The 21,680-nt window shown below is 45.6% G+C and overlaps 1 protein-coding gene across 1 annotated transcript in view; it reads right to left on the bottom strand.

Moving 5' to 3' along the window:
- Positions 1 to 19,334: 19,334 nt before the first annotated feature.
- The window catches only part of lancl1 (LanC antibiotic synthetase component C-like 1 (bacterial)), a 44,968-nt gene continuing 42,622 nt past the window's right edge, over positions 19,335 to 21,680 (bottom strand). The window contains exon 9 of the mRNA XM_055638180.1: positions 19,335 to 19,863. Coding sequence (XP_055494155.1) covers positions 19,787 to 19,863 — 77 coding nt within the window. The 3' untranslated portion in view covers positions 19,335 to 19,786. The remainder of the gene's footprint in view (positions 19,864 to 21,680) is intronic.

Genomic DNA, 21,680 nt, shown 5'->3' with positions numbered 1-21,680 from the left:
TTAATACCTTCAAAAAATGTTTCCTGGTTAATTTCCAGTGGGAAAGAACCTAAACACGAGAAGCAGGAACAGGAGTAGGTTGCTTGAGCCTGCTCTGCCATGCAATAAGATCCAATTTCAAGTAATATTCTGCTATCCCCCTCCGCTCCCCACACATTTTCCCCAAGGTAGTGGGTTACTTGATATAGGAATATATAATGTCGTGTGTGGATGTGGCGCGAAGGACGAGAAGCCAAAGCAAAGAAGTGGAAGCCAAATAACTGAACGGAAACGAAGCCGAAACGCCAAATATCCAAAAGCGTATGAGGCCGAAACACCAACTAACCGAAAGGGTGGGATGCCTAAATGCAAACTAACCGTAAGGGCGGGACGCCTAAAAGCCAACTAACCAAAAGGCTGCGTCGCCTAAAACCAAACTCACTGAATGGCCGCTCAACCGAAAAGTCAAATAACGGACATGACGTCGCTGGGGGGGGTGGCACTTGTCAGCAATTGGTCTAGACCCCCACGTCCATCACATCACTGGCCAGTGGAGAAGGGAGGGCGGGAGTCATTTTCGCAAGCCATAGGTGACTGGGCATTCTGAACCCGAGCACCAAGTTGTAAGCGGCCGAAGGAGCGCATCCCTCGGGACAGTCCCCACTCTCCCACGGCCACAGCCGCCCTCCGCCGCGTCTCCCCCAAGCCAGGTAACTTTCTGTGTGTTAGTCACAGAAAAGTATCTGCGACCTCCTGCAACCACTCTTGGCGCTGCAAATTCCCGCCCAGCGCGAGGTGTTCGTCAAGACATATGACCTGTCGTCTTCCCAGAGCCTTCGACCGACACTACCGTCCTTCCGCTGGAGATACTGACCTTAGGACTAGTCGACTGGGCGCAACCATCAGCAGGCCCAGACCCACAGGTATCAATTGCTATATTACTAATGCTCCCTATGTTCTCCCCCGTGGCCTACCACCACCGACCCGACCTGTGGCCTATCCTCCTCCTGGAGCCTCCAGCCGACCCGACCAATGGCCCAACGAAACTGCCTCTTGGCCCGATCGGAAACAGGCCCTAACCTACAGGCAGAGTAAGGCTCCACTGCCTGACCTCGACAGCCCACGGTCAACAGACCCGACCTTCCAGATCTCCCAACAGTAGATCCCAGCAACGGGACCTGACCAGGCCGAAGACCCGACCTTTGAGAAAGCTCAGTGCAGACGCCAACCAAACGGATCTGGCCAGTGCCGGGCCTGACCACATCCCGGACAGTCCAGTGACGATGCCAGGCCAGAGGCCTGACCCTGGCAACCACCCACGCTGATCCGAGGCACTTACCTCTGGGACCGTCCAGCGCCACCACCGGCCTCCAGTGGTCAGCCAGACCCAAGGCCCGACCGACCCCATAACCGACACCAGGTCACAGGCCAGATCCAAGGCAGCCGACGATGACTCCAGCTATTGTGAGCTGGCGTTGATGGGTTTCCGACCCACCGTAGAGCCCGAACACCCATTAAACAAGGAGAGTCATCTCACGGGGCTCCTGACACTGAGCGCAGCCTCTCATTCCCACCGCCTTCCAGCACCAACTCCAGGCGAGGGAACAGACCCATGAGATCAAAGTGCTGCCACCTAGTGAAGAAACGGAGGGAGTAAGCATGTTGGGTTACAAGTGAGGTTGAAACAACAGGGATTTAAGACCCAACAATTAGCATACTACTGGCTAATGGGCAGTCTATGGAAAACTAGCTGGATACATTGAAAGCCAGACTGACTTACCTCTAAGAAGTGAGAGGCTGCTGTGTGCTCTGTTTCTTAGAGACTATGCCATTCAGCCCGAGGGCTTCTCCCTTCATTGGATGGACCATACAGCGTCTACGGGCAAGGTTTCTGCTTTCTAATCAATATCTTTTGATCCACAGACGTGGTAGTCCTGACGAGTTCATGCTCCCCAGATCTGGAATATCTATCTGACTGTGGAGTGCCCTCCCTCGTATAGACCAAGGGAATTCACCTCAGCGATCCTGACACCAGTCTACATCCCTCCCCATGTGAACGTCAAGCTTGCTCTGAACGAACTGTACTCCACTATCAACAGTCTTGACACAAAGCCCCCCAAATGTATTGTATTCTTGTATTCAAATTTTATTGTCGTTGCCTCACTTTGAGACAACGAAATGAATTTCCCGTACAGCAGTATCGTTAAAAAAAATCACAAGAAAAATAATAAAAATAAATAATAAATAAATAATAAAACATATTAAAAAATAAAAGTGAAATTGAATTAAAAATTTAACAAAAGCACAAACACAAAAAGTCCACAACACAACATAACATAAATGGCACCCAGGTGAGGACGGCACCATAGTCCAGCCAGCCTCCCCTCCGTGTCCATCCGTAGTCGGGGCCTTCCGAGCACCTGCAGTCGCCGCCCCGGGTGGCCCGATGTTCAGGCCCTCACGCCGGGCTGGTGGAACGCCGACGCCGAACCCCGACGGTGAGCATCCTCCTCCTCAGCGGCCCGGACCTCCTGATCAGCCGCCTCCCGCTGCCGGAGTCTGCAGCTCCCGAGTCCACAGGTCGAGCCGGGCAGAGTCGCAGGACCCCGCGCTGTCCATCAGCGCCGCCCGCGTTGGGAGCTCTGCAAACCGCAGCTCCTTGATGTTGGTGCAGCAGGTCCAGCACTCCAGGCTCCAGACGGCGACCCCCGGTAAGGCATCGCCAGCCCCGTGATGTTCCAGCGCTGTCCCGCCGCTGCTGGAGCTCCGGTCGATCCCGGCAGGAAAGGCCGCGCCAATCCAGGTAGGTAGGCCGCTGTGGAGGGGGGGGGGGGGAGGACGCGACTCGAATAATAGTCGCGTCCTCACCAGGAAGCGGCTGAAGGACGGTATCCCCCGCACCGTGCCCTCTTCCCCCACATAAAAACACATAAAAACACAAAAAAACACAAAAAAACACACTTTTAACATAACAAAATAAACAAAAAAACAAAAAGATACCGAAAAAACAAAAAGATACCAAAGCCCTGAACATTGCAGCCGGAGACTTCAATCAAGCTAACCTCAGGTGCGGATTACCACAGCACCACCAGCAGGTATATTACCCTTCCAGAAGCCTATGAACACTGCCATACATCTTTAACAAATGCCCACCGTGCTGCATCCCGGCCACAATTCGGGAATTTTGATCACCTAACTGTGCTTCCACTCCCTGACTACAAACAAAAATTGAGGCAACAACATCTGGTACAGAGTTGTTCAATGCTGGTCAGCGGACAAGGATGACATCCCATGCGGCTGCTTTCAGTCGGAGGATGAGTCCATATTCAGGTATTCTGCAGCTAACCTGAATGAGTACGTCAGTGCCATGACTGACTTCATCAGCAAGTGCGTAGTGCAGTAGATGCAAAGCGAAGTCAGGCAACATCACGAGCTAGTGCAGCCCTACCTGAAGAATGGAATGCTTATTATGCTCACTTTGAGCAGAAGGCCAATGGGGCGAGGACATCTGTCCCTCCAGACTCAAGTGTGCCTCTTCCCAGGGTGACTGTAGCAGAGGTTAGAACGACCTTCCTGAGGGTGAACCCATGGAAAGCAACTGGCCCAGATGGAGACTCTTGCCGCGTCCTTAGAAGCTGCGCAGACTAGCTAGCGGGAGTTTTCAGGGACATTTTTAATCTCTCCCAACTCCATTCTGAGATACCCAGCAACTTAAATCTGACCACCGTAATTCTGGTGCTGAAGAAAAGCAAGATCTCATGCCTTAATGACGACCTTCCAATGGCCTTGACATCCACCCGTGCCCACCTATCACTTGCCGGTCTTCGTCCTGTCCCCACCTCTCTTCCAGCATTCTACCCTCCCACTACAATCATTCTGAAGAAGGGTCCCAAACCGAAACATCATCTGTACACTGTGGTGGATGGCTTGATTGTAATCATGTATTGTCGATCCATGATCTATCATCTATCCACGTTCTCCAGAGATGCTGCCTGACCCAATGAGTTACTCCAGTACTTTGTGTCTTGCTAATGTTTTGGATGTGGGGAACAGGGGAAATGGGACTAGCTCAGGTAGGCCTTTTGGTCGGCAAGGACAAGTTGGGTCGAAATGCCTGTTTTCATGACTCCAGGAAATACTTCATGCTCTTCCATTGTGAAGAATGGATAATAACTTGGTGAGCGTTGCTCCAGAGACAGAACTTAGGATCCTAGGCAATAGACACAGAACATGGGCAATCGCCAAAGTAATCCGATATTTGAATGATCACCAAGGACAGAGAAGAAAGGAGATTTGAAAGAGTAGAATCCCCGATGGAAGTGAAACAGTATTTGGAAAAAAGGCTAATTTAATGATCAGCCCAGTTGGGTTCAGTTTTCAAAGTAAAGGGCCTGTCCCACCAGCATGCGATTGCATGTGTCTAGCGCGACCAAACGCTTGAGGTGTACGGCCTCACGGGGCCGGTCCCACTTCGATCGGCGAAGCCATATGGAGTTGTGTGGGGCTGGTCCCGATATCGCGTGGGGCTCCAAAAATCTTGCACTGTTCGAAAATCCCGCGCGTCAACGGCCTGTCGGCCCGCATCTGCATTGAGGCCGTACGCAACGTCTCGACGGGCGTACGCAGAGTCTCAACGGCGTATGCAGCGTCTTGACGTTGTACGCAGCGTCTTGATGGCGTACGCCTAGCACGTGGCGTTGCGCAATGACATCACCGCCCGTCGTGCCGTTGCGCGATTACGTCACCGCCCGACGTCCAAATTCAGTTGGCCCACCTCCTGCCCAGCTGATTGGCGAGTTTGACGTAAATTACGTCACGTGCAAACTTTGCTCGTACTTACCGCGTACTTAGCGCGTACTTAGCGCGAACTTAGCGCGAACTCAGCGCGAACTCAGGTTCCGTTTGGTCGCGCTAGACGCATACAACTGCATGCTGGTGGGCCAGGCCCTTAAGGATTGCACTTTGTATGGGAGAGGTGCCATGTTTGAAGCATCCCAGCTTGCGGCATTACATGGGCACAGTACATTAATACATGATATAATATTGCATTATTAGCCCGTGACATGACATTACAGAATGGTTGCTGCTGCCAATGAGGAATATCAATATCACATGCCAGTGTCTCAAGACTGTATTTTACCTTGGGAAATATTTATTGAGCTGACTTTGAAACAGTAACATGTTAAAACATTCAGATAGTCTCTTCAATCTGTAGACCATCACTTGTTCTATCTGAGTGATACCTATTTGCCATTAATTAGGTGTAAGTTGTCAAGTAACCAAATCTGCCAAAGGGCACAGTCTGGCATCATATGACATGATTGGACACAGAATACCAGCAACAAACTCCCAAGTACCCCGCATAAAGCGTGTTAATGGATTAGATATGTATAACAATCATTCAGGAAAAAATGGTGAACAATATACAGCAAAAGGTCACAAACATGAATGTTATGTTACGTTGCCGCTAGGCCCATCCTGCCCACTGAACAAACATGTTACGTGACTATTTGTCAATGTCAGATACTTGATTGTAACTTAAACTCTTAACCTACAAATGCATTCTATAAATATTACACAAGAGACTTATCTCCATATGGTAATCGTCCATCTTCAGTTAAAAATAAAGAGTTGCTTTAATGCTTCGCTCAATGTTGCAGTTACACACTTAATGTTACAAGTCTTCCACGCATCCATGTTATGATGTTTTCTGTTAGTGAAGGGTTCGATCAGGTATGCATTGTAGACTTCTTTCAGGATCAAAGTAATAAAGAATATTTAATGTTTCTTGGCAGTTTTACTGACCTTGACAACCTGGCCGAGAGCCAGAAGTTTACAAACAGGTGTAAACCTGCAGTTGTCAGAGTAACAGCGGTACTCAGAGAGGCCATACTGACACACTATGGGTTGAACTTAAAAATAAGAAAGGAGCAATTACTCTAATGGGAAAATAGACACAAAATGCTGGAGTAACTCAGCATCTCTGGATAGATGGAATGGGTGACATTTCGGGTCGAGACCCTTCTTCAGACTCACATTTCAGGTCGAGACCTGAAGAAAGGTCTCAACCCGAAACATGTCTGAAGAAGGATCTGAAGAAGGGTCTCGACCCGAAACGTCACCCATTCATTCTCTCCAGAGATGCTGCCTGACCTGCTGAGTTACTCCAGCATTTTATGTCTACCTGGGGATAGTGTGACTCGAGGAGGGACAATACTGAACCTGGTATTGGGAAACAAGCATGGCCACGTGACAGGCGTTGAGGTGGAAGAAGAATTTGGGCATAGTGATCATGATTCCATACATTTTAAGATTGTTTTGAATAGGGACAGGTCTGGATGATGGCGGAAGGTACTTAATTGGGGCAAGGCAAATTACAATGTCATTAGGCCGAAGGTAAGGAGGGTAGATTGTGATCAATTGTGGTAAGATTGTGGTAAGACCACAGATGACGTGTGGGTGTCGTTTAAAGACCAGCTGATCAAAGTGCAGTAAAAAGCATTTTCCAGATCGGAGAAGGAATAAGGATAGCAAGGTAAGGAGAATGTGGATGACCAATGAGGTTGTAAACTTGGGCAGGATGAAAAAGGAAGCATATGTCAAGCGAGTGATCAGAAGGGCCAGAAGGGGCCAGAAAATGTCAGTGGTGAGTCAGATTAAGGAATATCCCAGGCTCTTTATACGTATGCTAGAAATAAAAGGATGACCAGGAAAAATGTGGGACTGCTCACAGATAAAGGAAGGAATCTATTGCATGGAGTCATAGTCAGCATGGAAACAGGCCCTTTGGCCCAACTTTCCTTCGCCGACCAACATGTCCCATACCTTTCTAAACCTATCCCATGTACCTGTCCAAATGTTTTTTTTAACGTTGTGATAATACCTGCTTCCGCTACCTCGTCTGGCAGCTCGTTCCATATACTTACCAACCTTTGAGTAAAATAGTTGCCGCTCTGGTTCCTATTACATCTTATCCCCCTCACCTTAAATCTATGCCCTCTAGTTCTTGATTCTCCTACTCTGGGTAAAAGACTGTGCATCTACCATATCTATTTCTCCCATGACCTTATACACCTCTATAAGGCAAGCAAATGGGCGGAAAAATAGCAGGTGTTTAACCCGAGCAAATGTGTTGCACTTTGGGTGGTTGATGGTAAGGTGAGACAATTTACAGCATTCATTTGTAGAAACAATCTTGAAGTTTAAGTTCATAGCCCACTAAAGGTGGCAGCATTGGTGGATGGGGTGAATGTGTATGACATGCTTCCCTTCATTGCTAGGGGCATTGAATATAAGAGTCAAGAAGTCATGATGCAGCTCTATAGGACTTTGGTTAGGGCCACATTTGAAGTATTGCATGCAATTCTATTTGCCCCATTACAGGAAAGATGTGGAAACTTTGGAAAGAGTGCAGAGAAGATTTACCAGAATGCTGCCTGGATAAGAAGGTTTCAGCTACAGGAAGAGGTTGGATAGACTAAGAATGTTCTCTCTTGAATGTCAGAGTTGGGAAGTGTCTTGATAGAAGTATATAAAATGAGGAGAGGCATGGATAGGGTAGACAGTCAAAATCAGGCTGCGGTGTCTGTGGCGCGGAGTCAGAGCCTCGCTGCGTGGGAGGGAGAGAGAGGGGGAGGAAGGGAGAGAGAGGAGGGATGTGAGAGGGGGAATGTGAGGGGGAAAGGGGGGGTTGAGACAGAGGGGGGAGAGAGAGGGAGGGCAGAAGGAGAGAGGGGAAGGGGGGAGAGAGAGATGGGGTGGGAGCGAGGTGGATGAAGAGGGAGGGGGGAGGAGGAGGGGGCGAGGGAAAGGAGGATCATTTTTAGTGAGATTGCAAAATTAAGGTAGGTTTTAGAGCAATATTTTCTCCTCCATATGAATAATATCAAACAATTAGAACTGCTTTCTTTTCCTTGATAACAATAGTGAAAATATGTATTCCATAGTTTGCGACTTTCATTTTGCATCATATTTTTAATGTGCACACACTAACACAGTCGAACATTAACAGGCAATCAAATCAAAACACAAAACATTTTCTAAAAAAAGGTTTTATTTACTGCAAAAACTTACAGTATTTTATTTGCAGTGATTGCATGGCTCCTTTATAACATTTTACATAACATTTTACAGTACAACTTGATTATTAAAACAAGGACAGCTTCAATTATTGATTAGAAAAAAATGTATACAATGACCCCAATTATCTCATTCCAACCACTCATTACTCTTGACTCAATCAAAATTATTTCTGAAATATTGGTCATAAATTTGGTGCAAAAATGCTCCAAAATAAGGCTCAGAATGCACCAGAGAGCATCTGAAACCCCAGACCCCGGCCGCAAGAGTCTTTGAGCTTCATGCTTGTGATATGCGCTGCGTGCACTTATTTCACATTAAAAATTTCTAATCCTGCCATGCCACCCCCCTTTTTGAAAAGCTTCGTGCGGGCCTGGTGAATAATATTTTTTACACTGTCAGAGGCCTTTCTTACATATTCTGTCACAACGTACCGTAGTCTCTACACAACACTTCAGTAATTTTCCTTGCCCTCCATTTCAGAATAATAGTGTTTAAAGCCGATAACTCGACACTAGCACTGGCAATAAATAAAAAGCGCAGCTTTTCAGCACTTATCTCATTGGCTACGCTCGGCTGCGCATCGGTGTCAATCTGTCGTGGGGGTGGGGGATTAGGTAGAATAGCCTAGGGCCTCTCTTAATCTAAATCCGGCCCTGGTCACACCTAAGGTGCAGGTGGACAATAGATGGATAACCACCAAGAAATGGATTTGGCAGAGAGTTCATGAATCCGCTGTGGCCATACCTCTGCAAAACAGGCACACAGTTTTGGATGCCGTTGAGGGGGGTGACTGTTCAGGGAACAGCAGACAGATCTGTGGCACCAGGCCTGGCTCTGAGGCAAAGTGGGGTACGGTGAAGTCAAGCAGAGCAATAGTGATAGAGACTAGTTCATTAGAATGACCTACAGCAAATTCTGCAGCAAACAGGATCCCAGGAAAGTTTTTTGCCCCCCCACTTGTGCCTGAGTCCAGGATATCTTGGAGCGGCTGCAAAACATTCTCAGGGGGGAGGGTGAGCAGCCAAAAGTTGTTGCAGGATTGAGGCAGGTGATAGGCTGGAAGTCGGCATGGAAGCGGATGAAAGAAACATCAGTGGCCTGAATAGGCAGGAGCACAACAGGGAGCGGGGAAAGATTGTTGGATTGAGCTGCATTTATTTTACTGAATGCAGTTCATCCAAGAGGCTAGGCAGGTAAGGCAGATGAACTCAGGACAAAGAGATACGACTGCAACATTGTAGCCATTGCAACTTGGAAACTTGGCTAAGAGAGGAATAGAACTGGCAGCTTATGTACCTGGGCACAGGTGCTACAGGAGAGATAAAAGCGGAGGAAAATGACGAGGGGCTGTTGCTTTATTGATCAAGGAGAATGAGACGGCAGTAAGCCGAGATGACATCACCGATTGTTCATCCAGTGAGGCTATATGGCTGGAGATGAGAAATAAAAAGATGATCACCTTGTCGGGAGTGTACTCTAGGCCTCAAGTAGTCAACAGGAATTAGAAGAATATGTCAGGAGATTGCAGGCAGCTGCAAGACTAATAATGTTGTCACAGTTGGGGATTTTAATATTCCCAATATAGACTGGGACTGTCATAGTGTTAAGGGCTTAGACGGGGTGGAATTTGTCAAATGTGTTCAAGAAAGTTTCCATAGGAAATATGTAGAGGGCCCTATAAGGGAGAGGGCAAAGCCTGATCTATTCTTAGGAGATTTGGAAGGACAAGTGACTGAAGTGTCTGTGGGGAAGTCTTTTGGGACCTGTGGCCACTGTCCTATAATAAAAGGCCCACAAGTTAAACTTCCGAATTAGGGCAAGGTCAACTTTGATGGTATTAGACAGGAATTTGCTACAATTGGTTGAAGTAGGTTGTTTGTGGGCAAAGGGACGTCCGGCAAGTGGAATGCTTTTAAAAATATGATGAGAAGAGTTCAGGGTATGCATGTTCCTGTTAGAGTGAAGGGCAAGGCAGGTGGAAGTAAGGAAGCTTGGATGACAAGAGAAATCGAGACTCTGATCAGGAAAAGGTAGGAGGCGTGAGATAGGTTTAGGTAGCTGGATCAAATGTGCCTCTGGTGTAATTTCAGGAACTGAGAAGCATATTGAGTTTAATGCAGAGAAGTGCGAGATGTTGCATTTTGAGAAGTCAAACCAGGGCTGGATCTACACAGTGAATGTCGGGGCCCTGAGGAGTATTGTAGAACAGAGGGATCTAGGTTCCTTGAAAATGGCATCACAGATAGATTGGATAATCAAGAAGTCTTTCAGTACTTTGGCTTTCATCACTGAGGACTGAGTATTGGAGTTGGGATGTTGTGAAACAGATGTACATGGTTAAGGTTGCATTTGGAGTAATGTTTTCAGTTTTGATCATCATTCATAAGAAGGATGTTTTTAAGCTGGAAAGAGTGCAGAGAAGATTGACAAGGATGTTGCCAGTACTTGAGGGGCTGAGCTGTAAGGAAAGGTTAGGCAGGCTAGTATATTCCTTGGAACAGGAGGATGAGAGGTGATTTTATAGATGTGTACAAGATCATGAGGAGAATAGATGGGGTGAAAACACAGAGCATAGATAGCGGCATCTTGATCGACATGGGTAAGGTGGGCCGTCGGGCTGTATGACTGCGCTGTATGTAAGAAAGATGGAGGTGCAGCTCCATAATTCCTTGAAAGAGGGGACAAGGGTAGACAGGGTGGTGAAAATGCTTACTTTCATCAGTCAGTATATTGAGTAGAGTTGGGACATCATGTGGCAGCTGTAAACAATGTTGGTAAGGCGTCAATTTAGTCATCAATTAGGGACCCTGACAGTTAGAGTTAAAGAGCGATACAGAATGGAAAAAAAAAGCTCTTTAGCCTAACTTGTCCATGCCACCCAAGTTGCTTAACCACACATTTTTTTTGCATGTTGTTAGCATTTCATGCATGCCTGTTTCATCAACCCCCATCCCCAGGCAAGACCGTGAGAGAGTTTCTTGGGTTCTCACCTTTCACCCCACAATCAATTATATCATACTTTGGCATTTCCGCTAGCTCCAATGTGATCCCAACACAAGTCACATCTTCCCTTCTGCCCCTTTGCTTTCTGCAGGGACCACTCTCTCTGTAACTCTCTGGTCTGCTCATTCTTCCCCTCCCTGTCTCCTTGTACTTTTCGTGCAACTGTAGGATGTGTAACACCTTCCATCTCGGGGCCTAAATAGCCTTTCTAGGTGAGGCAGAGATTCATGTGCACCTCCTCCAACCTCGTCTATTGCATTCATTGCTCACTATGTGGCCTCCTCTACATCGGCAATGCCAAGCATGGACTTGAGGACTGTTTTACAGAGTTCCTGCGTTCAGTGTACTATGGCCATCTCGAGCTTTTGAATGCTAGACATTTTAACTTTTCTTACCATTGAGAATTCGATGATCTAACACCTCTCTCACAGACTTGTCTGTCCTCAGCCTTGTCCATATCCATGGAGAGCACAAATGTAAATGCCACTGGGGTAGTTTATGAACAGTAAAATTTCCAATTCCAGGTAGCCCACACCCCTGGTGTTCTTCTCTCACACATACTCTTCTATCCACTGTTTCCTTCGCCTTATGTTCTCCTTTTCTGTCCCTCCCCCACCCTCTCCCTTCACTAGTTTCATCTGCCCATCATTGCTTCCCCATCTAGTTCCAGCTATCACTTACCAGTCTCTTCCACGTTCCTCCCTCATACTGCTACTATCTTTCTTTGGACTTTAGTCTTTAGAAGTGCTGCATGGAAACAGGCCCTTCAGCCCATCGAGCTGTGATCTGCAGATCAGCGATCACCCCATACACTAGCACTATCCTACACACTAGGGACAATTTTACAAATTATAAGGTGAAGTCAATTATCCTCCAAACCTGTACGTCTTTGGAGTGTGGGAGGAAACCGGAGCACCCAGAGAAAACCCAAGCGGTCACAGGGAGAACGACAAACTCTGTACAGACAGCATTTGCAGTCAGGATTGAATCCAGGTCTCTGGCACTGTAAGGCTGCAACTCTACCGCTGTGCCATCTCTTTTCCTTTTCCCTCTTAGTCCCGAAACATTAGGCTCCACATATGCTGCTTAACCCACTGAGTTCTTCCAGCATTCTGTTTTTTTTTTTTCACGCTATCAACAATTAGTGTAATCATAGCTAATCTATTTTTCCTTCTCAAACCAAATCTCCTGCCTTCTCCCTAAAACTGATACCCTTAATAATCAAGAATGTGTCAATTCTGCTCCAAAAATACCCAATGACTTGGCCTGTGGCAATGAATTCAAGATTTAACCACCCTCTGATTAAAGAAATTCCTCCTCATCTCCTTTCTAAAGATACGCCATTTTATTCTGAGGCTGTGCCCTCTGGTCCTAGGCTCTTCCACTTGTGGAAACATCCTCTTCACATCTCCTCTATCCAGGCCTTTCACTATTCGGTAAGTTTCAATGAAGTTCCCCACATCCTTCAAAACTCCAGCAGGTACTGTCAAAGGCTCATCATACCTTAACCCAATCATCCCTCGGATCAAAAGCCTTCCCTGGACCTTCTCCCATGCCATCACACTGCTCCTCAAACTGCCCACAATACTCCAAATGCGGTCTGACTAGTGCCTTATAAAGCCTCAGCATCACACCCGTTTTAAAATTCTAGTCCTCTCAAAATAAAAATGGACTCTTAAAATCTTAGCAAGTACTGAAATCAAGCTAACTGACCTATAGTTTCCCCTCTTTTGCTTTGCTTCCTTCTTGAACAGCAGAGTAACATTTGCAATTTTCCAGTCCTCTGGGATTCTTGACTCCTCCTGACTCTTGATGTGGCTGATGCTGGCAATGCAACATTTATTCTGCTGAGGCAGTGTACTGGAAGCACCTCATCTTGAACTTTGGCTCAGCCACAAACAATATGAAGTACTTTGAACAAGTTTGAAGATGTGATGAGCTCTATATAAATTAAAACTTTCATTTTTTCCAAAACAAGGGACAGGACATTGTGTAGGCAGGAAGTGAGAACTGTTACTAAATGGAATGTATCTGATATAGATTAGCTTAATCATGTGTACAGTGTGGTGTGTATCTCATCTGTTAAGGAAGGGAACAGAAGGGTGAACATATGTTTGTGCAAGTTACTCTAGAGAGTACTAACTGTCAGAAAGATTTTGAGCTCTTGCAGGCTTGATGCACTTATCTCAGGCATTCCAGAGATTTTAAACTAAACACCTGTTAAACCATATGCCAGCAGTGTACGTCAGCCAATGCAGAATCTCCCTACAATGTTGCTTAGATTGAGGAACAGAGAGCCTATTCTGGATTTAAGGGCTTGTCCCACTTAGGCTATTTTTTAGGTGACTACAGGAGACTAGGCTGTCGCCACATGGTCACCAGGGTGTCGCATGTATGGCCGTGAGTAGTCTCCTCAGTCCCCCAAAGAATCGTAGTGTCTTTCTGGTCACCGCTGGATTTTCAACATGTTCAAAAATCTTCGACGACATTGGGTTGACGGCAATGTGCGTAGGTTGACTTCTCCTGACGTAGGTGCTGTCTTATGTTGTCGCTAGGTGACATAGGTTGTCGCCGGTGTTGACCGGTGAATTCCATTGGCGACTACCTATGTCAACCTACGTCAACCGGCGACAGGTACCGGCGCCTGATTTGTCTTCAGTTGTCGCTGACAGGGTCGTAGCTTGTCACGGGTGGACTTAGGTTCACTTCGGTTGTCACTTTTGTGGTCGTAGGTTGTCGTAGGTGTGGTCGCAGTTGCACGTCTTAATGGATAGCCGGTCGTCGGTAGCTTGCTGTAGCTTGATGTCGACTAGGAGATAGGTTGTTGTAGCTTGTCGTAGACATTGTCGTGGGGGGGGGGTCCAGTCGCTGGTTTTTCGGCGACCTGCTACGACTATGACAGTCGCTGACAATCGCCTAAGTGGGACAGGCCCTTTAGAAATTGCGCAAGATGATAGCAGCACATGCATATGTTTTTTTTTAGCAGGCGTTTAATCTATTTTAAATGAAGAAGCTAGTCTGAATGAGAAAATGAAGGTCATGAGCACAGGTCAACTGTTTGATAAATTCCTAAAGAATAAAATCAGTAGATTAAAAATAAATAAATGATTGAAAAACAGATCTCTTGAAGAGTCTCAGACCTCTTTTCCACATACTGTATGTTCAAAGGTCCGTTTATTGTCACATGTACCAATTAAGGTACAGTGATACTCGAATTACCATACAGCCATACTAAAAAACAAGACACACAACTACATAAAAGTTAACATAAACATCCACCACAGCAGATTCCCCACATTCCTCACTGTGATGGAAGGCAATAAAGTCTAATCTTCTTCCTCTTTATTCCCCTGCGGTCGGGGCAGTTGAACCTTCCGTAGTCGGGGCGGTCGAAGCTCCCGCAGCTGGCGATCGAAGCGTTGTGGCAGTCGAAGTTCCCGCGTTGGGGTGATCGAAGCTTCCGGTTCGGGGCGATCGGAGCTCTCGCGTCGGGGCGTTTGAAACTCCCGAAGTTGGTCTCTAACCAGGGACTGCGAGCTCCACGATGTTAAAGTCCGCAGGCTCCCGCAGTTGGAGCTCCAAGGTCGATTCCTGGCAAATGGATCACCAGCTCTCCAATGTTAAAGTCTGCAGGCTTCCACCGTTGGAGCGCCCCGAAGTTGGTCCCCAGCAGAGGCCGCCAGCTCCTCGATGTTAGGCCGCAGTGCGGACAGAGATAAGATACAGAAAAAAATTGCATCTCCATCGAGGTAAGAGATTAAAAAAAAGTTTCCAACAACCACTCCCACATAAAACAAGCTAAAGAACACGAAAACATACATTTAACACATACTAAAATACAACAAAGAAGGAAGGGACGAGACAGACTGTTGGCGAGGCAGTCATTGCTGGCACCACCCAGTGTATCTGACCTGTTGTGATTTTCCAGCATTTTCAATTTGTATGACATGAGAAAAAGAACTGGACCATGAGTAACCCCATGTCAGCTCTGCTACTCAGTAAATTCATGGTTGATCCTTTTCTTTAGTGCCAATTTCCTCAACTAATTGCATATGCCTGTAAGTTTATTAGTTGATCTGAGAGTGGCTGACTAAGTGAGTTCCTATTCATCACTGCCATCGTGTGGAGAGTCTGAATTCAGTGAAACCTAGATCTGCAAGATACAGTGATTGAATGTCTCAGCTGCCGAGCCCCATGACTTGGCCAAATGGCAACACTAATTATTCGTGGATACTAGGATTTCAGTTTCTGAGATATGATTTACTGGGAATTGGAAATTAGATACTTTTACTAATACTTTCCTGCATGGATTTCTCAAGTAACTGAATCATTCTTTCATTTTAATATGGTGCACCATCCCACAGGAGTTTACAAAGGGATAATCATAATGTAGAGAATGATTCACAATCTAGAAAAATACAGTGGGGAAAGACAGTATAAAAACAATGCAGCCTTAAAAAAAGTCAAACAAATACCAATTAATGTCAAAGAGAGGGCTGGAGTAGCTCAGCGAGTCAAACAGCATCTCAGGAGACCATGGATAGGTGACTATTTGAACTGGGACCCTTCTTCGGACTGATTGTGGGGACAGGGAAGAACCTCAAATCCCGATGTAACAACATTACCCTACCCCCCCCCCCCCCCCCCCCCCCCCCCCCCCCCCCCCCCCCCCCCCCCCCCCCAACCCCAGATGGCCCTCCAGCTAAAATTTCTCTCCATTCGCTGCATGGACTGAACGGAGGCATTGGGGAAAGGGATAGGTGGTATCATCTGCTCAGTGGTGCTGCGACGTGGCAGTCCTGTCCAACTCCTAATCTCCGAAACGCCTGGTGGTGAAGTGCCGTCTCTTCTACCTCCTGAAGTAAGTCATCTCCATCTTAATGACCACACCAGGCAAACGTATGTCTTGGACTGGAGAAGCTGCACATTGGGGTCAACAAACACCAGATGGCGCACCCAGACTCCTATCCTTTCTAAGCCAGGAATATCAACACTTGTACTACAGCACCAGAGGATCAAACACCCTCGACCACTGCTATTCCACCATCAAAGATGCGAACCGCTTCATCTCTCACCCTCACATAGAAAATAGGTGCAGGAGTAGGCCATTCGGCCCTTCGGGCCTGCACCGCCATTCAATATGATCATGGCTGATCATCCAACTCAGTATCCTGTTCCTGCCTTCTCTCCATACCCCCTGATCCCTTTAGCCACAAGGGCCACATCTAACTTCCTCTTAAATATAGCCAATGAACTGGCTTCAACTACCTTCTGCGGCAGAGAATTCCAGAGATTCACCACTCTCTGTGTGAAAAAAGTTTTCCTCATCTCGGTCCTAAAAGATTTCCCTTATCCTTAAACTATGACCCCTTGTTTTGGACTTCCCCAACATCGGGAACAATCTTCCTGCATCTAGCCTGTCCAACCCCTTAAGAATTTTGTAAGTTTCTATAAGATCCCCCCTCAATCTTCTAAATTCTAGCGAGTACAAACCAAGTCTATCCAGTCTTTCTTCATATGATAGTCCTGACATCCCAGGAATCAATCTGGTGAACCTTCTCTGCACTCCCTCTATGGCAAGAATGTCTTTCCTCAGATTAGGAGACCAAAACTGTACGCAATACTCCAGGTGTGGTCTCACCAAGACCCTGTAGAACTGCAGTAGAACCTCCCTGCTCTAATACTCAAATCACTTTGGGAAATCCAAACACCTGTCTGTGCTGCTTCTTCCTGCATGTAGGCAGCGACTGAAGAGCGTGGCCCCAGTGGTGCAGACTGCACAGAACTGGTCAGGTAAGGCAGTGAAATGACTCTGGGATTGCTTGAAGTCATTAGACTGGACGATGTTCAAGGACTTGCCAATGGACCTGAACAAATACACTGCAGTTGTTAGCGGCTTCATAAGGAAGTGCGTTCTCACGTAAATCATCCGAGTGTTCCCCAAACAGAAACCTTGGATGAATAAGGAGGTCTGCAATCTTCTGAGGACTATTGCAGATTCATCCCAGTCCAGATAAACCTCAATAATGACATCAGAAAGGCTAAAAAGGGACTTCCGCCCTAAACTGAAGGGCAAGATGGATGCTCGGCAGTTATAGCAAGGCTTGCACGACATCACTTCCTACAAGGCGAAATCAAGTGGCAGCCCAAGCGACAGTGAGGCATCACCTCAGGATAAACTGAACGCATTTGACGCATGCTTCGATAGGGAGAACACTGTTGCATCTTCTCATGCCCCCATTGCACTCAATGTTATTGCAATCTTAGTCACGGGGACAACGTCAGAAGATCTTTCAGGAGGGTGAACCCTTGTGGGAAGCATCTGGATCTGATGGTGTATCTGGTCATGTTCTCAAAATGAGTTGGAGTTTGTCAACTTCTCTTTACTGAGGTCGGAGGTTCCCACCCATTTTAAAAGTACATCAATAAAACCAGTGTTCAAGAAGAGTAAGGTGACATGCATCAATAACTGGGAAATTTCAGCAATCTGCAACCCATCTTATCTCTGGACCCCTAAAATATCTGCACTGTTTACAAGGCTCATCAACAGTGCTAAAATAATCACTGGTCACATGGATGGGAATCACTGAAACAAGACTTTAAAAACTCAACACCTCATTAAAAAAAAGGATTTAGTTTTGATTTGTACCTTTGCTACTGGACTTACTATCATCACCACCAGCACTGGCTGCAAATAAAAGATGGATGAGAGTATCAGCAGAGGATCCATCCCACATATGGTGGTGGGGTGGGGAGGTGAAGGGAAATTGGAAGTATTAGTGATGCCACTGAAGGAGTTTACAAGCAAAGTGTCCACAGCCCAGGATTTGCCAACATTGGACATCAAATATAATTGATGTGGGATCGGGTCTTTATGTCTTTGGCAGGGCTTGTCCATATTATTGGGAGAATCCTGGACATAGTTGCGGGTGAGATTCCTCTGAGGCATCTTACAATTAATTTTGAGATCGAATGAGAGCTTAAGAGTCATTTTGATTTGGGCTGGCTCAGTACTTGATCCTTGAAGGATAGGGCCCAGTTTGGGAAAATGTGAGGAAGTGCTTGCCCAATAATATGAAAATAGAAGGGGAATCGCATTCAACATGGGACTGAGAAATCTCCTCTCAGATTAGGATCTGTGACCAAAATATTGCAAGGAACCAAAAAAAGGGGAAGATACAAAAAACATAATTTAATAAAATGTGTAAGAAGGAACTGCAGATGCTGGTTTACATCAAAGATAGACATAAAATGCTGGAGTAACTCAGCGGGTCAGGCAACATCTCTGGAAAAAAGGAATATCCGACGTTTCGGGTTGAGACCCTTCATCCTTCAGTCTGATGAAGGGTCTTGACCCAAAGCACTACCTTTTCCTTTTCTCCAGAGATGCTGCCTGACCCGCTGAGTTACTCCAGCATTTCATGCCTATCTTTCATAATATCATAAATATTTTTCAATTTTTATTTTGCTTAATTTATTAAATAGTTTAGATATTAATAATTTCTGAATAATAGTTTTAAACATTTCTCGATATTACAATAATTAGGAAACACGTCAAAATCCTGACAATTTTGACAGCAGACTTTCAAAAGTCTTGAAAACGGGCTTTCACTACATGCTTGGACCCCAGAATGTTTCATACCTGCAAGAAAAGTCCTCAGCATGGAGATGTGGCAAGTTTGTGGCAGCAGTGATTGTGAGAGGCAGGCTTGAGCTTGTGAAATTCATTTCAAATTTAACAAAATATATGACCAAGGTTTTTGAAATTTTATTTTGCTTCCTTTAAGCAAATTCCATTCCCTCTTAAGTCAAATATTTTAATATAAATGTTATACTACTTTGCACAGAATGTCAAACAAATACATTTCTATATCATATATTTCTATATAGTGTATGAGTACTATTTAAGTTTACTCAACTTTAAATTATAAACTTTCCAGAATAATGCAAAATATTAACATTAATGGCAGCAACAGGAAGCAAAGTTGAACAATTATATTTATAGAATGACACTTTATATATTTATTATGCAAAGTGCAGGACAAACCATAGCAATAATTATAATAGTTTTATGTCATTGCCCATTTTGCAATACTAGTTTTGAGATAAAACTAAAGATTAGTACAATCTCTGAATATGTATTTTATGTAGGCAATTGAATGATGTGTTATATTTTAAATTATCTCTTTTCCATATCTTGTTTAGCCAGCATTTTAAGAATAAATTATCAATCTGACGTGACCCTATAATAACTTGCCTTAGGAGACGACTGATTTTCAAAATAACTTTAATGCCGTCCGATAGGACAAACATAATAAATGGTAACAAAAACATTTCTTAAACATAGAAAATAAATTGTACACTGGCACTGCAAATTATTTTATGTGCAGCACTGTCAGAACTGTTATAATATGGTGAAATCATCCTAAACATTTGAGAGCTTATGGCATCTGTCACTGGCAAATCATTTTGTTTCAGAACAATAGCATTTTCCTAGTTTTATCATGTATCACCCAATACAGTAAATCCAAGATATTGTATTCCAGAAAGTGATTTTTTTAAACTTAAGCTACATTGGAGTTAAGCAGAGTAGGACTGCTAGGTTAAGCAAATCTCACCATCAGCACTATGTTTGACATCCAAAATTCTAAACAGAAACATGCAACGTGCAAAAGAAAACAATACATCACATCCAACGCCGTACATTGATGCGATGTTTGAATTATACTTCAAATGCTGGGAACTTCGCCTTGGTAGGTTGCAACAAGTCAGCAAGGAAGTAAACAGTTCCTGCCACCCCTGAAAAAAAAATTAACAAAGTGATTAATTACATTTAGCAATCGATGAACACGGAGGGGAGGCTTCAGATAAGATAAAATTTTTTTGTGTTTTTTTTTTTTTTTGTGTTTTTATGTGGGGAGAGGCCACGGTTGCGCGCGGGATACCGTCCTTCAGCAATTCCTGGTGAGGGCTGGATAGTTTATGTATTCTTAGTTTTGTCCACAGACTTGAATTAACCAAAATAAGTTGTAAAACATTATTGCACTTGAACTTTATTGCAAGAGATTTTGAGAACAAGAACAAGAATAGAGATGTTTTGCTCCAACTTCATATGGTCCCAGTCAAGAATGTTTAATTGTACTGACAACATGTTGAGCTTCTACTGTTGGAATAACCAAAGTCTCACACCGTGATTAAGATCCAAAGACTTTATTAACGTAACAGCATAGGTAACTTCATATTAGCACGTTACTCTAAAAGTGAGAGAGCAAGGCAGGGAAGCTTTCTGTCAAACTAGTGGGCGTAGCTGCAAAGTATGACTCATAACATGAGTGACACTGATCTACATCCTCCCTCTTAAAGAAATAAACACCAGTACAAAACCATTGACTAAATAAGGCATGCATAGCAACTGATAATAAACTGGAGGAAAGTCAAACATAGCCCGGGTACTTCACGGTGGGATTGCAAACACGACCAGCACGTGTGCGATAGAGACCATCTCCGTTTTTCCCCACCGGGGACAGAGTGGGTGGCTTCACAGGTGAGGGAGACTGAACCAGCATTCCCGGTGAGGAAACAGGAGACTGTGGTGCAGGCGGAGGGGGCGTCGCCACTGGCAAAGCAGCCGCTCCAGAAGTGGGTTGTTGCACTGGTGTAGGCGGATTAATGCCGCTGGACACGGACTGAAGTACACTTGTACGGTCTAGATAATACGGAGGTGAAACTGGCTCGTTCACAGGCAGCATATGTTGTCTGTTACGCCTGTAGATGCCCCATCGGCACTGACCAGATATGAGCGTGGCTCAGAAGCAGTTCCTGATATTACACCAATACGGTCATGGCCTTTTTCAGTCTGCAAACGAACCACCTGCCCCATGGTTAATGGTGGCAGTGGTCTACTTGTCTTGTCATACCATTGTTTTTGAATGTCACGCTTTTGTTGTAAACTGGACTGGACTTCCGATGGTGGAACCACCTGTGGGATCAATGCCTGATCCGCCACAGGCACCGTGGCTCGGGTCTGCCTCGACAATAAACGTTGAGCAGGTGAATCCAAAATGGGGTCGCGGCAGATGTTGCGTAAATTGAGTAGATCCAAGAACTCGTCGGAATTAGCTCTGTACGAACATTCCATGAGCTGTTTGGCACTCTTGACAGCCCGCTCAGCTAGTCCATTCGACTGTGGATATTCAGGGCTGCTGGTAATGTGGCGTAAATTCCAGCGTGCAGCAAATTCCTTGAAGTGTTGGCTGGTAAATTGACTGCCGTTATCAGATAACAGTATGCCCAGAGCTCCGTGGACTGAAAAATGGCGAGCAAGCTTCAAAACCACCCCGCTAAAAGTGGGGCTGCTAAGAAAATCAATGTCAAACCATCCTGAATACAAATCGACGAGTACCAGGTACTGCTTGCCATGTCACTCAAATATGTCAGATGCGACTGTAGACCACGGGAGTGCAGGATCCGGATGTGAAAGAAGTGGTTGCTTTTGTTGGTGAGGTGCAAAGCTGTTGCACACTGCACAGGATGCCACATTCGCAGTGATGTATTCGGCCATGCCAGGCCAGTAAACCATGTTTCTTGCCCGTAGGATAATAGCTTCAGCATCTGCG

Source organism: Leucoraja erinacea, chromosome 7 (genome assembly GCF_028641065.1).
Source record: "Leucoraja erinacea ecotype New England chromosome 7, Leri_hhj_1, whole genome shotgun sequence".
In the NCBI taxonomy this organism is placed as follows: Eukaryota; Metazoa; Chordata; class Chondrichthyes; order Rajiformes; family Rajidae; genus Leucoraja; species Leucoraja erinaceus.
This window is presented reverse-complemented; position numbering and strand designations above follow the sequence as displayed.